This window comes from Elephas maximus, chromosome 5 (assembly GCF_024166365.1).
Source record: "Elephas maximus indicus isolate mEleMax1 chromosome 5, mEleMax1 primary haplotype, whole genome shotgun sequence".
Lineage (NCBI taxonomy): Eukaryota > Metazoa > Chordata > Mammalia > Proboscidea > Elephantidae > Elephas > Elephas maximus.
Window position 1 is genome coordinate 138,021,957 of NC_064823.1, and position 12,270 is coordinate 138,034,226.

The window sequence follows — 12,270 nt, forward strand, 5'->3', positions numbered from 1 at the left end:
AAGCTGTCTAGTCCTGTTAAGAAGGGATAAGCTATGAGTAGATAATTTTCAAGAAACAGTTCCTAACAGTAGACAAACTAAATCCGACTTGGAAATCCATATAAAACTAAATCGCAAAAACCGAGATTTTTAATGTGATTTTTAACACTTCAAAACCATGCCTGCCTTGATTTTTTCCCCTATTTTTAACATTTTTATCATGTTGTTTTTAGGTGCTGTTGAGTTGGTTCTGACTCATAGTGACCCCACGTAGAACAGAATGAAGCACTGCCCGGTCCTGTGCCAAGCACACAATCATTGTTATGCTTGAGCCCCGTGTTGCAGCCACTGTGTCAATCCATCTCGTTGAAGGTCTTCCTCTTTTTCATTGACCCTCTGCTTTACCAAGCTCGATGCCCTTCTCCAGGGACTGATCCCTCCTGATAACATGTCTAAAGTAGGTGAGACGTAGTCTCGCCATCCTTGCTTCTAAGGAGCATTCTGGTTGTACTTTTTCCAAGACAGATTTGTTCATTCTTTTGGCAGTCCATGATATATTCAATATTCTTCGCCAACACCACAATTCAAAGGCGTCAATTCTTCTTCTGTCTTCCTCATTCATTTTTATCATAGCAAAATATATACAACAAAAAAAAACTGCCACTTTGACCACTTTTAAGTGCACAAGTCAGTGACATTAATTCATTTACCATGTTGTGCAACTATCACCACTATCCATCCAGAAGTTTTTCATCACCCCAAAAAGAAACTTGGTACCATTGAAGCAATTAACTCCCCACCCACCTCTTCTCCTAGTCCCTGGTAACCAGTAATAAAGTTTTGTCTCAGTGCATTTGCCTATTCTAGATCATTCAAATAACTGGGATAATATTTGTCCTTTTGTGTCTGACTTACTTCATTTAGCGTAACGTTTTCAAAGCCTGTTCACATGTCAGCGTGCATCAGAACATCATTTCTCCTTCTGGCTGAGTAATAATCCACTGTATGGATATACACTTTGTTTATCCAATCACTTGTTGATGGACACTTGGGTGGTTTCCACCTTGGGCTTCTATGAATAATGCTGCAATGGACATTGTTGCACAAGTATGAGTCCTTGCCTTCAAGTCTCTTGGGTAAACATCTAAAACTGAAACAGCTGGTCATATGGTAGTTTAACTTTTTGAGGAATCACCAAACTGATTTCCAAGGCAGCAGCACCATTTTATATTCCCCCAGCAATGCACAAAGGTTTCAATTTCTCCATATCCTCCCCAACAGTGGTTATTTTCCATTTTTCTGACAACAGCCACCCTAGTGGGATGTCTGCCTTATTTTTTGGGAGCGAGGACATGTTTCATAGATTCTCTGTAAAATGTTCGAATATTGGCCAGATGGACTGCATCAGATCTACATAACAAGGAACACAAAACCTGATTCCTTCAATATTGATGAACATGTGAAACATATTAAAAACACAGTGTATTTGTGGGACAATGAACTAGGCTTGGCCTTAGTCTCTGGTTTCTCAAAATAGCATGAGGAATCAACAGACTTTGGTTTTAAAAAACATCCAGACAACACAAATATATGCAAATGAGTTGAGAGCACCCAACTCATCACCTTGGCAACAGTCCTTAGGAAGGGAGGGGGGATGACTGTCCCCTCCACCCTCTGAGGCCTGATACATGTTACTGTTGCATGTCATGTGGGCTTTGGGGTATAAAAATGGCTGAGCAAGGAACCTTAGGGTCCCTTCAGCTAGGGTGCTAGTAAGCAGCACACGCAACAGAAGCTTAGCCCACCTAACTAAGCCTGCCTGGCCTGGGGTGACTGGCAGTCCCTCACCTATGATGCCAGGTAGAGGCATGCATGGAAGAGTTCTCTATCTCCAACAGGAGAGTTTCCAGAAGCTGGGGGCGGTGGGGGAGGATGGGCCTGTTGTGTAACTGGCCCCTTCGGATCCCTCGTCTATGGCACAAAGTAGGGTATGCATAGTTGTCCATCTCCATCCAGACAGCTTTGAGCCAAGGGGGACTGCTCACCTGTCGTATGCCGTCTGCTTATTCTGGTAGGTAATAAAACCTACTTTCCATTTGCTAATGTGTGTTCACGGAGCAGAAGGACGTGATGTTCGTGGAGGAATCACAGGTAGCAATTTGTCCCCTATTTCTAATGGCCTCCTGGTTATTTAGAAGTCGGGGACAACCTTTGAGTACCTTACAGTTTTGGCATGGTGACTCACAGTATTATACATTCGCCACAAGCTCCTGGAATTGAAACATCTGAGGAAACTAAAATGGGGACTTCACATTTATAGACTGAATCACAGAGATTGCAGATGGATGTATTTACCACCCCACATTATAAAGCAAAGATCTGTATCTTCTAAATTACACCAGAGGGGTCTCATCTCCATTTCCCCAACCCATCCGATGCCACTGAATTCTCACCCTCCGCCACAAAACTTAACTGCTTCCTAACCACCTTCCTTGGGACCAGTCTATTCCCTGATTAGTGTTCCCTTCACTTCAGGCTTCCAGTGAAAGACAATATGCACAAGGTTCTGTAAAATACACTAAAATAATGTCTTCTTACACTTCAAAGACTTGATGATGAAACAAAATCCTAGTAACCTGATTATGAAGAAATTCAGAATTATCTTTGACAATAAGTGTACGAGAAGAAATTTCATTGAATAGAAATTTCTCTGTTCAGTTACATGCCAAAGACAAGTAGACAGCGTCATAGAGAAAATCTAGGAAGCAAGGTAGGAAAAAGAGAAATCCACTGCCTCCCTGTTGAAACTCTGAAAGAGGACAGGTTGGGTTTATAGGACACTCAGCTAAAGAGGTGCCTCATAACCAATTACCAGTTATAAATGTCAATTATGGAGTTTTAACAGATTACAAACAACTGAGAAGAGAAAAACGTTACAAAGAAACAGGAGAAAAGGAAGGAGAACAAATATACTTTGTAAACCTACCGAAAATCAATATCCAGTAAGAGGCTTTTAATGTTAGACTCCTTGTCATCTGATGCTTTCAACCTGATCAGCTCATGCAACCTAAAGCAATTAGTGAAAGCAAATTTCATAAGAAATTACAAATACCAAAAATAAGCAAACAAAAAAATCATTAATGTTTTTCTGATATTTCTGGTATTTAAATGAAACTTTGAAGAGAACTGGCACATGTAACCAAGGTTTTAGTTTAGCAGATATTTTTTAAAACGCAAAAGAACCTACCTGAAAAAGTCTGAAATTATAAACAATTTAAAAATCAAATCAGAAGGATTCTCCTATCACATGCCAGAATCTATAAAGATTCCTCTCAAACTTTATATTCCCTTAGTATTCTTAAGGCTTAATGCTGTGCCCTGCATATCCTAAATAATAACACGATAAAATTTTCTTACAATTTAAATAGTATTGATAACAAAAAAACCATTACCATGAAGCTGATTCTGATTCACAGTGCCCCTGTAGGACAGAGTAGAACTGCCCCATAGGATTTCCAAGTCTGTAATCTTTTTAATTGTACTTTAGATGAAAGTTTACAGAGCAAATTAGTTTCTCATTAATCAGTTAATACACATATTGTTTTGTGACACTGGTTGTCAACCCCACAAAGTGTCAACACTCTCCCCTTCCTGACCTTGGGTTCTCCATTTCCATTCCTCCAGATTTCCTGTCCCCTCCTGCCTTCTTGTCCTTGCCCCTGGGCTGAAATGCCCATTTAGGCTCATATACTTGTGGTATTGTTTATTTTATGGGCCTATCTAATCTTTAGCTGAAAGGTGAACCTCAGGAATGACTTCAATACTGACCAAGGTTGTAATCTTTACAGAGGCAGACTGCCACATCCTACGTCCATGGAGCCACTGGTGGGTTCAAACTGCTGACCTTTTGGTTAGCAGCTGAAAGCTTAACCACTGTGCCATCAGGGCTCCTCAAATAGAGGAGAAAGAGAATTAAAAAAGAAAAGATCACACAACATACCTCGGTGTTCCAACACACAGCACTCTCCTGAATCCAAGGGTAGACAGTAGGTCTACCAAGAACTGACAGCTCCTGTCAGCAAACAAATACTGGGCATTTGTCTTCTTATTTTCCAACGGGTAAAGCAGGTGACTGGGCCTTTTTAACTGGGTGACAGAAATATCACCCAGGACCTGATGCTCACGATGCTCCGCCCAGTCCTCTGGCAACAACAACTGCTGACATCTTTGACAAAACTTTCTCTGAGACAAGGGTAACTCGATAAACTTCAAGTACCTTTAAGACACAAAAAAACACAGGGTAATATTTTTTGGATTTGTTATTTTGAAAGACAATGGGCTCTTGCTATTTTTAGTATTCCTAAAGTATTCTTCTTTCCTAAAAAGTATTGCATAAAGAAACAAAGGTAAGAGAAATCTGTGGCATAGTGGCTAGAATTTATGTCTGGCTGCAGACCTACAAAGTGGGAAAGGATCAGCAATTTCATGAGAATAGAGATGCTCCAATTGAGTCCTGAATGAAGATCAATACCCATTTAAAATTATGAATATATTACTCAACCAACTCAGTAGGAATGGTGACTGCTATCATGTTTAAATTTATTGACAAATCCATGTATTCTAACTTTGAAGTGTTAAACAGTCTGGCTCAGGATGACAGTCATCTTAAAATGAGAAATTAAGATCATTCTTCAAGTTCTTATGGCATACTTAGCAAGAAAAATTACCTCCTAAAAGAAAAGATGTTCCCATAAAGCTCCTCTATTTTTAGCAGTACTGATGGGGGTGGTTATCAGCAGCTCACCCCAAAACAGCAAGACAACCTTCAAAGCCTTAAAAAGACTACGTTGGATATCCCCTTTGATCTCTTTCAAATCACTCTTATATCAGATTTCAAAGTAACCATTTTCTTTTTTCTTTGTACTGAAGATGAGTGATGAGAGAAAATAATCACAGTTAGAGTGTTTTAAAAGCTGCTGCTTTTGAATATGCTGACAGAAGCTATGAAATCACAATAAGAAAAGAAATCTTATTTTAACAAAAATAAGATTATTGAGGCCTACAGGGGCTCAGAAGGTCTAAATCCAAACATGTCAAATAATACTCTAAAGAATTCTTTCTTTTTTTAATATTTATTTTTGGTGAAAATATACAGAGTGAAACTCACTTCAATTCCAGTTTCTAGACATAACGATCAGAGACACTGGTTACATTCTTCACATTGTGTCAACGTTCTCCTTATTTCTGTCCTATGTTATTTCTGTTCTAACTGTTTCATTTCCATTTACTTAAACTCCCTGGCCCCCAACTTTCTCATCTAGGGTTTAAAATAGCTGTTGACCGTGTGGTCTTACAGACTTGTTTTTTTCTTCATTTAAACGCAATACTCAAGGGTCACAATATTTACTCCTTGAGCTAAACTGTTGTTGTTAGGTGCCTTCGAGTCAGTTCCAACTCATGGTGACCCTAGGTACAACAGAATAAAACACTGCCCGGTCCTGAGCCATCCTCACAATCGCTGCTATGTTTGAGCCCATTGTTGCAGCCACTGTGTCAATCCACCCCATCGAGGGTCTTCCTCTTTTTCACTGGCCCTCTACTTTACTAAGCATGATGTCCTTCCCCAGGGACTGGCCCCTCCTGATAACATGTCCAAAGCACTTGAGATGAAGTCTCACCATCCTCGATTCTAAGATGCATTCTGGCTGTACTTCCTCCAAGGCACATATTTTCATTCTTACAGCAGTCCAGGTTATAAACCACATAGTATCCCCTTGTTCTGTTCAAACAACTGCCTCTTGATCTATGTACAGGTTCCTCATAAGCACAATTAAGCATTCTGGAATCACCATGGTTCATAATGTTATCCATAATTTGTTATGAGCCACAGTTCAAAGGTGACTTCAGGGGGTAGTTTCAATTCAAGGTTTGAAGAGTAACTCAGCCCACAGTCTCAGGAACTCTTCCATCCTTAGTATGTTCAGTAAGTCGGAATTATTTAAGAATTTGAAGTCCTGTTTCACATTTTTCTCCCTTTTTATCCAGATTCATCTATTGTGTCCCTGATCAAAATGAAGTAGTGAAAATGCTTTTTCTTTAGTGTTTTAATATTAGGGAGAATATATTTTCTCATTTGTTTTAATATAGCTGTATAAGCTGTGATTAATCTCTAGTCCTTGGAAAATGGTACAGGCTCTGTCCAAAATATAACTGAGCAGCCTGTTCCACCCTTAAACTAACACCCTAATACCTTACAACGTATTTTCCCCTATTCATAATAGGCGATTGAGAGCTTGACATGACTAACACCACAATGATGCTCTAAGTAATCTTGAGACTTTTTAATTGCACCAGCTGCACCAGTCTCTTCCAAAGGGGTACAGAGCTATCTCAGCTCTTGTGGCCTTGATGTCTTTCTTTGTTCTCTTGAAAAATGGCCTTCAGCCTGCAAACCAACAAGAAGGTTTTCTTTCTTGCTCCCTATCTCAGCCACAGTGGACTTGGCAAAACAGCCCCATGAGCCAAGAGATTCTTATGAGAGTTTTTCAGCCTGTTATAAATATACTAATTAGAGTTCAAGGTGCCTGACATGTTTATCTTTCGTTTAATAAAGAGTTTTTGTAGTTGTTTCGTGATGTATAAGACCATCTGTGGACTACGTGCTCAAAACGTTAGGTAACCCTGATCTTTTCCATACAAAACCCTCCAATCAACCCTTTAGGACAGACAGAATTTGGGAGAAATTTAACTTCCTCTGTCTTTTGAATACCGGTATTCAATAAAGCGTTCTTACTGCTTACCTCCTCCTGTCTCGGTATTGGCTTTGCAGCAGGCGGCTCAAACCCGCAATTTGCGGTAACAAAAACATTCAGTATTGGTAGACAGGCACCATCTACTTCTTCTGGTCTCCAGGTTCTCGGAGACAATTAGTTCTACAGCCCAGTTCCTTCCATGATTCTTTAGTTTCCTTCTTTCTCTTTTGTTTCAAACAAACAAACACCAATAGTTCTATCTTGGATGGCTACTGGTAAGCTTATAAGACAGCAAATACTACGCACCATGCTGGAGGGTAGAACATAAAGTTTAAAGATTATATTACTCAAGTTGTCTTGATTTTCCCACAAGACCATGGCTCTAGGCCCCCAAACCAAAAGAACTAATCCCATGAGGTGACTGAATATGTGCAATTAGTATCAGCATCTGTAGCACCCACCCCCCGCAACGCCCTTCTTTGGTTGTTGTCTAAAGAATTCCTGTAGTTTAAGAAGAGTCATACGGTTTCAACAGAATAAACCTTGAACTGCACTATAACAACTGTGAACATAGAACCAGAATGATTTTTAAATTTTTTTGTATCTATGCACAGTTTCATTTCAAAGTACCCAATGCAGTGACAAACACACATTCTGAATGATGACAGGAAGAAATGAACTTAATCACGCCAATAATTTAAATGTTTCTATCCATATAATAACTCTTCTTTTGACAGTCTTTTCTATGACTAGAAAGAAGAAAGGGAAAGAGAGATGTTAGAAGAAACTGCTTAGTAATTCAAAGTAAGAATGTCACGAGGGAAAAAGCCCCCTAAGATGGGAAGGGCCAGTGGAAAGAACCAGTAGACAGTCTTTAGCAACAGCAACACCGAATTTACCACTGTATCTTTCATAATTAAAGTTTAAGTGTTGAAGACTTCCACATCCAGTTATGATACAGCAACAGAGACTAGATTTACCATCCTACCTTGAAATTTTTTAAACAGACAAAATAGATGAAAAACAGTTCTCAGACAATGAGGAAGCTGTGAAACATTTCATAACATGGAGGAATCTGAAAGGCATTATGCTGAGTGAAATTAGTCGGTCGCAAAGGACAAATATTGTATAAGACCACTATTATAAGAACTTGAGCAACAGTTTAAACAGAGAAGAAAACATTCTTTTGTGGTTATGAGGCGGGGAGGGAGGGAGGGTGCGAGGGGTATTCACTAATTAGATAGTACATAAGACCTACTTTAGGTGAAGAAAAAGACAATATACAATACAGGGGAGGTCAGCACAACTGGACTAAACCAAAAGCAAAGAAGTTTCCTGAATAAACTGAATGCTTCGAAGGCCAGTGTAGCAGGGGCACGGGTTTCAGGACCATGGTTTCAGGGGACATCTAAGTCAACTGGCGTAACAAAATCTATTAAAACATCCTGCATCCCACTTTGAAGAGTGGCATCTGGGGTCTTATAAGCTAGCAAGCAGCCATCTAAGATGCATCAGTTGGTCTCAACCCACCTGGAGCAAAGGAGAATGAAGAACACCAAGGACACAAGGTAATTACGAGCCCAAGAGACAGAAAGGGCCACGTGAACCAGAGACTACATCATCCTGAGACCAGAAGAACTAGATGGTGCCCAGCTACAACCGATGACCACCCTGACAGGGAACACAACAGAAAACCCCTGAGGGAGCAGGGTAGCAGTGGGATGCAGACCCCAAATTCTCATAAAAAGACCAGGCTTAATAGTCTGACTGAGACTAGAAGGACCCTGGTGTTCATGGCCCCCAGAACCTCTGTTGGCCCAGGACAGGAACCATTCCCGAAGCCAACTCTTCAGACATGGATTGGACTGGACAATGGGTTGGAGACAGATGCTGGTGAGGAGTGAGCTTCTTGGATCAGGTGGACACTTGAGACTATGTTGGCATCTCCTGCCTGGAGGGTAGATAAGAGGGTAGAGGGGGTTAGAAGCTGGCGAAATGGACACAAAAAGAAAGAGTGGAGGGAAAGAGCGGGCTGTCTCATTAAGGGGAGAGTAATTGGGAGTATGTAGCAAGGCGTATATAAGTTTTTGTGTGAGACACTGACTTGATTTGTAAACTTTCACTTAAACCACAATAAAAATTACTAAAAAAAAGGTTCTCAGATACTGGACAACCAGCAACCCAAAACGGTGAGCCCTGAGAGAGGAAACAGATGAGGGAGTCATACACTTGCTCAGCTTATTGCCTGTGGAAAGGCGGCAGCACAGGGCAAACCCAGCCAGAGCCTAGCAAGCTCGATGAGTTGATGAGGCAGAGTTCAGAATTCAGGGAGGCTGAGGAAGCTAGCCCCCACACATCTGCCAGCTTATCGTACTCTGCGGGCTTGTGTGTTCCAGTGATGCCGGAAGCTATGTCACCAGTATTCAAACGCCAGCAGGGTCACCCGTGGCAGACAAGTTTCAGCTGAGCTTCCAGACTAAGACTATGAAGAAGGACCCGGTGGTCTACTTCTGAAAAGAATTAGCCAGTGAAAACCTTATGAATAGCAGCAGACCATTGTCTGATATAATGCTGGAAGATGAGCCCCTCCTGTTAGAAGGCACTCGAAATACGACAGGTGAAGAACTGACTCCTCAAAGTAGAGTCGACCTTAATAACGTGGATGGAGTCAAGCTTTCACGACCTTCATATGCTCATGTAGTACAACTCAAAATGAGAAGAAACAGCTACAAACATCAATTAATAATCGAAACATGGAATGTACAAAGTATGAAGCGAGGAAAACTGGAAATCATCAAAAATAAAATGGAATGTGTAAACATCAATATCCCAGGCATTAGTGAGCTGAAATGGACTGGTATTGGCCACTTTGAATCGGACAATCATACAGCCTACTACACCGGGAATGATTACTCAAAGAGGAATGGCATTGCATTCATCATCAGAAAGAACATTTCAAGATCTATCCTGAAGTAAAACGCTGTCAGTGAGAGCATAATATTCATATGCCTATGAGGAAGACTGGAAACCCTGGTGGCGTAGTGGTTAAGTGCTATGGCTGTGAACCAAAGAGTTGGCAGTTCGAATCCGCCAGGCGCTCCTTGGAAACTCTGTGGGACAGTTGTAATCTGTCCTTTAGGGTCGCTATGAATCGGAATCGACTCAACGGCACTGGGTTGGTGTTTTTCGGTTTATGAGGAAGATCAGTTAATATGACTATTATTCAAATTTACACACCAACCACTAAAGCCAAAGATGAAGAAATTGAAGGTACTTACCAACTTCTGCAGTCTGAAATTGATCAAACATGCAGTCAGGATGCATTGATAATTACTGGTGATGGGAATGTGAAAGCTGGAAACAAACATCGATCAGTAGTTGGAAAATATGGTCTTGGTGATAGAAACGATGCTAGAGATCAAATAATAGAATTCTGCAAGACCAATGACTTCTTCATAGCAAAATTTTTCAATAACATAAATGGTGACTATACATGTGGACCTCGCCAGATGGAATACACAGGAATCAAATCAACTACATCTGAGGAAAAAGACGATGGAAAAGATCAGTATCATCCATCAGAACAAGGCCAGGGGCCGACTGTGGATTAGACCATCAATTCCTCATATTCAAGTTCAAGGTGAAGCTGAAGAAAATTAGAACAAGTCCACAAGAGCCCAAGTACGACCTTGAGTATATTCCACCAGAATTTAGAAACCATCTCAAGAACAGACTTGATGCACCAAACACGAAGGATCGAAGACCAGACAAGTTATGGAATGACATCAAGGACATCATACAAGAAGAAAGTAAAAGGTCAATAAAAAGAAATGAAAGAAAAGACCAAAATGTATATCAGAAGAGACCCTGAAACTTGCTCTTGAAGATCAAGTAGCTAAAGCAAATGGAAAAATGATGAAATAAAAGAGGTGAAGAAGAGATTTCAAAGGGCAGCTCGAGAAGACAAAGTAAAATATTATAATGACATGTGCAAAGACCTGGAGATAGAAAACCAAAAGGGAAAAACATGCTTGGCATTTCTCAAGCTGAAAGAACCGAAGAAAAAAACAAGCCCCGAGTTGCAATACTGAACAATTCTATGGGAAAAATATTAAACAGCACAGGAAGAATCAAAAGAAGATGAAAGGAATACACAGAGACACTACACCAAAAAGAATTGGTGGACATTCAAGCATTTCAGGGGGCAGCATACAATCAGGAAATGATGGTACTAAAGGAAAAAAATTCAACCCGTACAGGAGACACTGGTGAAAAACAAGGACCCAAAAATTGACGGAATACCAATCGAGATGTTTCAACAAACGATGCAGTTCTAGAAGCGCCACTAGGCTGTGCAAAGAAATTTGGAAGACAGCTATCTGGCCACCTCATTAATGTGCAAAATAGCTGGAGAGCAGATTTTCCACTATTGTCATAAATGTGGAATGTAGGATAATGAGACAGTATGTGAGGAGTAGATGTAGTCCTAATTCAGGGTGTTGGATGGGCCACGTTCTCTTCAAAGATTCTAGGGGAAGATCGTTTCTTGTCTCACATACTTTGGACATGTTATCAGGAAGAATCAGTCCCTGAAGAAGGACATCATGCTTGGTAAAGTAGAGGGTCAACGGAAAAGAGGAAGGCCCTCAACCAGATGGATTGACACAGTCGTTGCAACAATGGGATCAAGCACAGCAACGATCATAAGGATGGTACAGCCCTTGTTTCGTTCTGTCGTACATAGAGTGGCTATGAGTCGGAACTGACTCAATGGCACCTAACAACCACCACAAGATGTGTATTTTTTCACTTTTTAACATCTATGCCATCAATATAGGATTTAAAGTTGCCAGACAAATGGAGGTCATGATGAAGTTGGGCTGCTGTAACAAAGTACCACAAAGCAGGTGGCTTTAAACAAGGTGAATGTATTGCCTCACAGTTCTGGAGGCAAGTACACCTACTCCTCACTTGTCAACATGGTTAGGATCCAAAGACCTGGTCATTATGTGAAAATCAGCACTTTGCGAAAACAGAGGATTTTTTCTTTTTTTCTGTCTTCAGACTACCCATTTATCTGATTTTTTTCTATTTAGCAAATACGATCATAGAAATAATAATAGCTAAGATTTATTGATGTGCTTATCACTGTGACAAGTCCAGTTATGGATTACTCCTCTGCCAAGAAGGAGGCTTGAAGGAGACACAGCTGGACAGAGTGGGGCTGTGTGACTAGGGGGCCCATGGTTTAGCAAATTCACCTTCCTCCTGTGCAGGTCAGAGCTTCCCTCTCGAAGCTGCCTCCAGGGCTCTACTCCCACCTCTGCAAGCCCTGTGTTCACCATCGTGCAGCCTGCTCTGTCCTCAGGGATTCCTGCAAGGGCACTGGGAGCCTGGCCAGAGACCTGGCCCCACCGAGGGGGAGGCTTCAGGACCAGTTCAGCTCACTTTGGGATGTCATTAAACTTGCATGCATTTCTTCCAAACACCGTCTCAGATACTTCTTTCTTTCCTTCTTTCCTACCCCACAGCAATCTTG

At 41.0% G+C, this 12,270-nt stretch overlaps 1 protein-coding gene across 5 annotated transcripts in view; it reads right to left on the reverse strand.

Annotated features, from left to right (window-relative positions):
- ZCCHC4 (zinc finger CCHC-type containing 4) overlaps positions 1-12,270 on the reverse strand; it is a 54,649-nt gene that overhangs the window by 32,500 nt on the left and 9,879 nt on the right. For 4 of the 5 annotated variants that reach the window (XR_007517692.1, XR_007517693.1, XM_049886417.1 and 1 more), the window contains exons 4-5: positions 3,980-4,255; positions 2,966-3,046 (exon numbers count right to left, since the gene is read on the reverse strand). Coding sequence is in view for 3 of the 5 variants with exons in the window: in XM_049886417.1 (XP_049742374.1) it covers positions 2,966-3,046; positions 3,980-4,255 (357 nt within the window). In the remaining 2 variants the exon portion in view is untranslated. Of the gene's footprint in view, positions 1-2,965; positions 3,047-3,979; positions 4,256-6,779; positions 7,042-12,270 lie in introns of all 5 variants that reach the window. The other variant, XM_049886418.1, reaches the window with a different exon arrangement.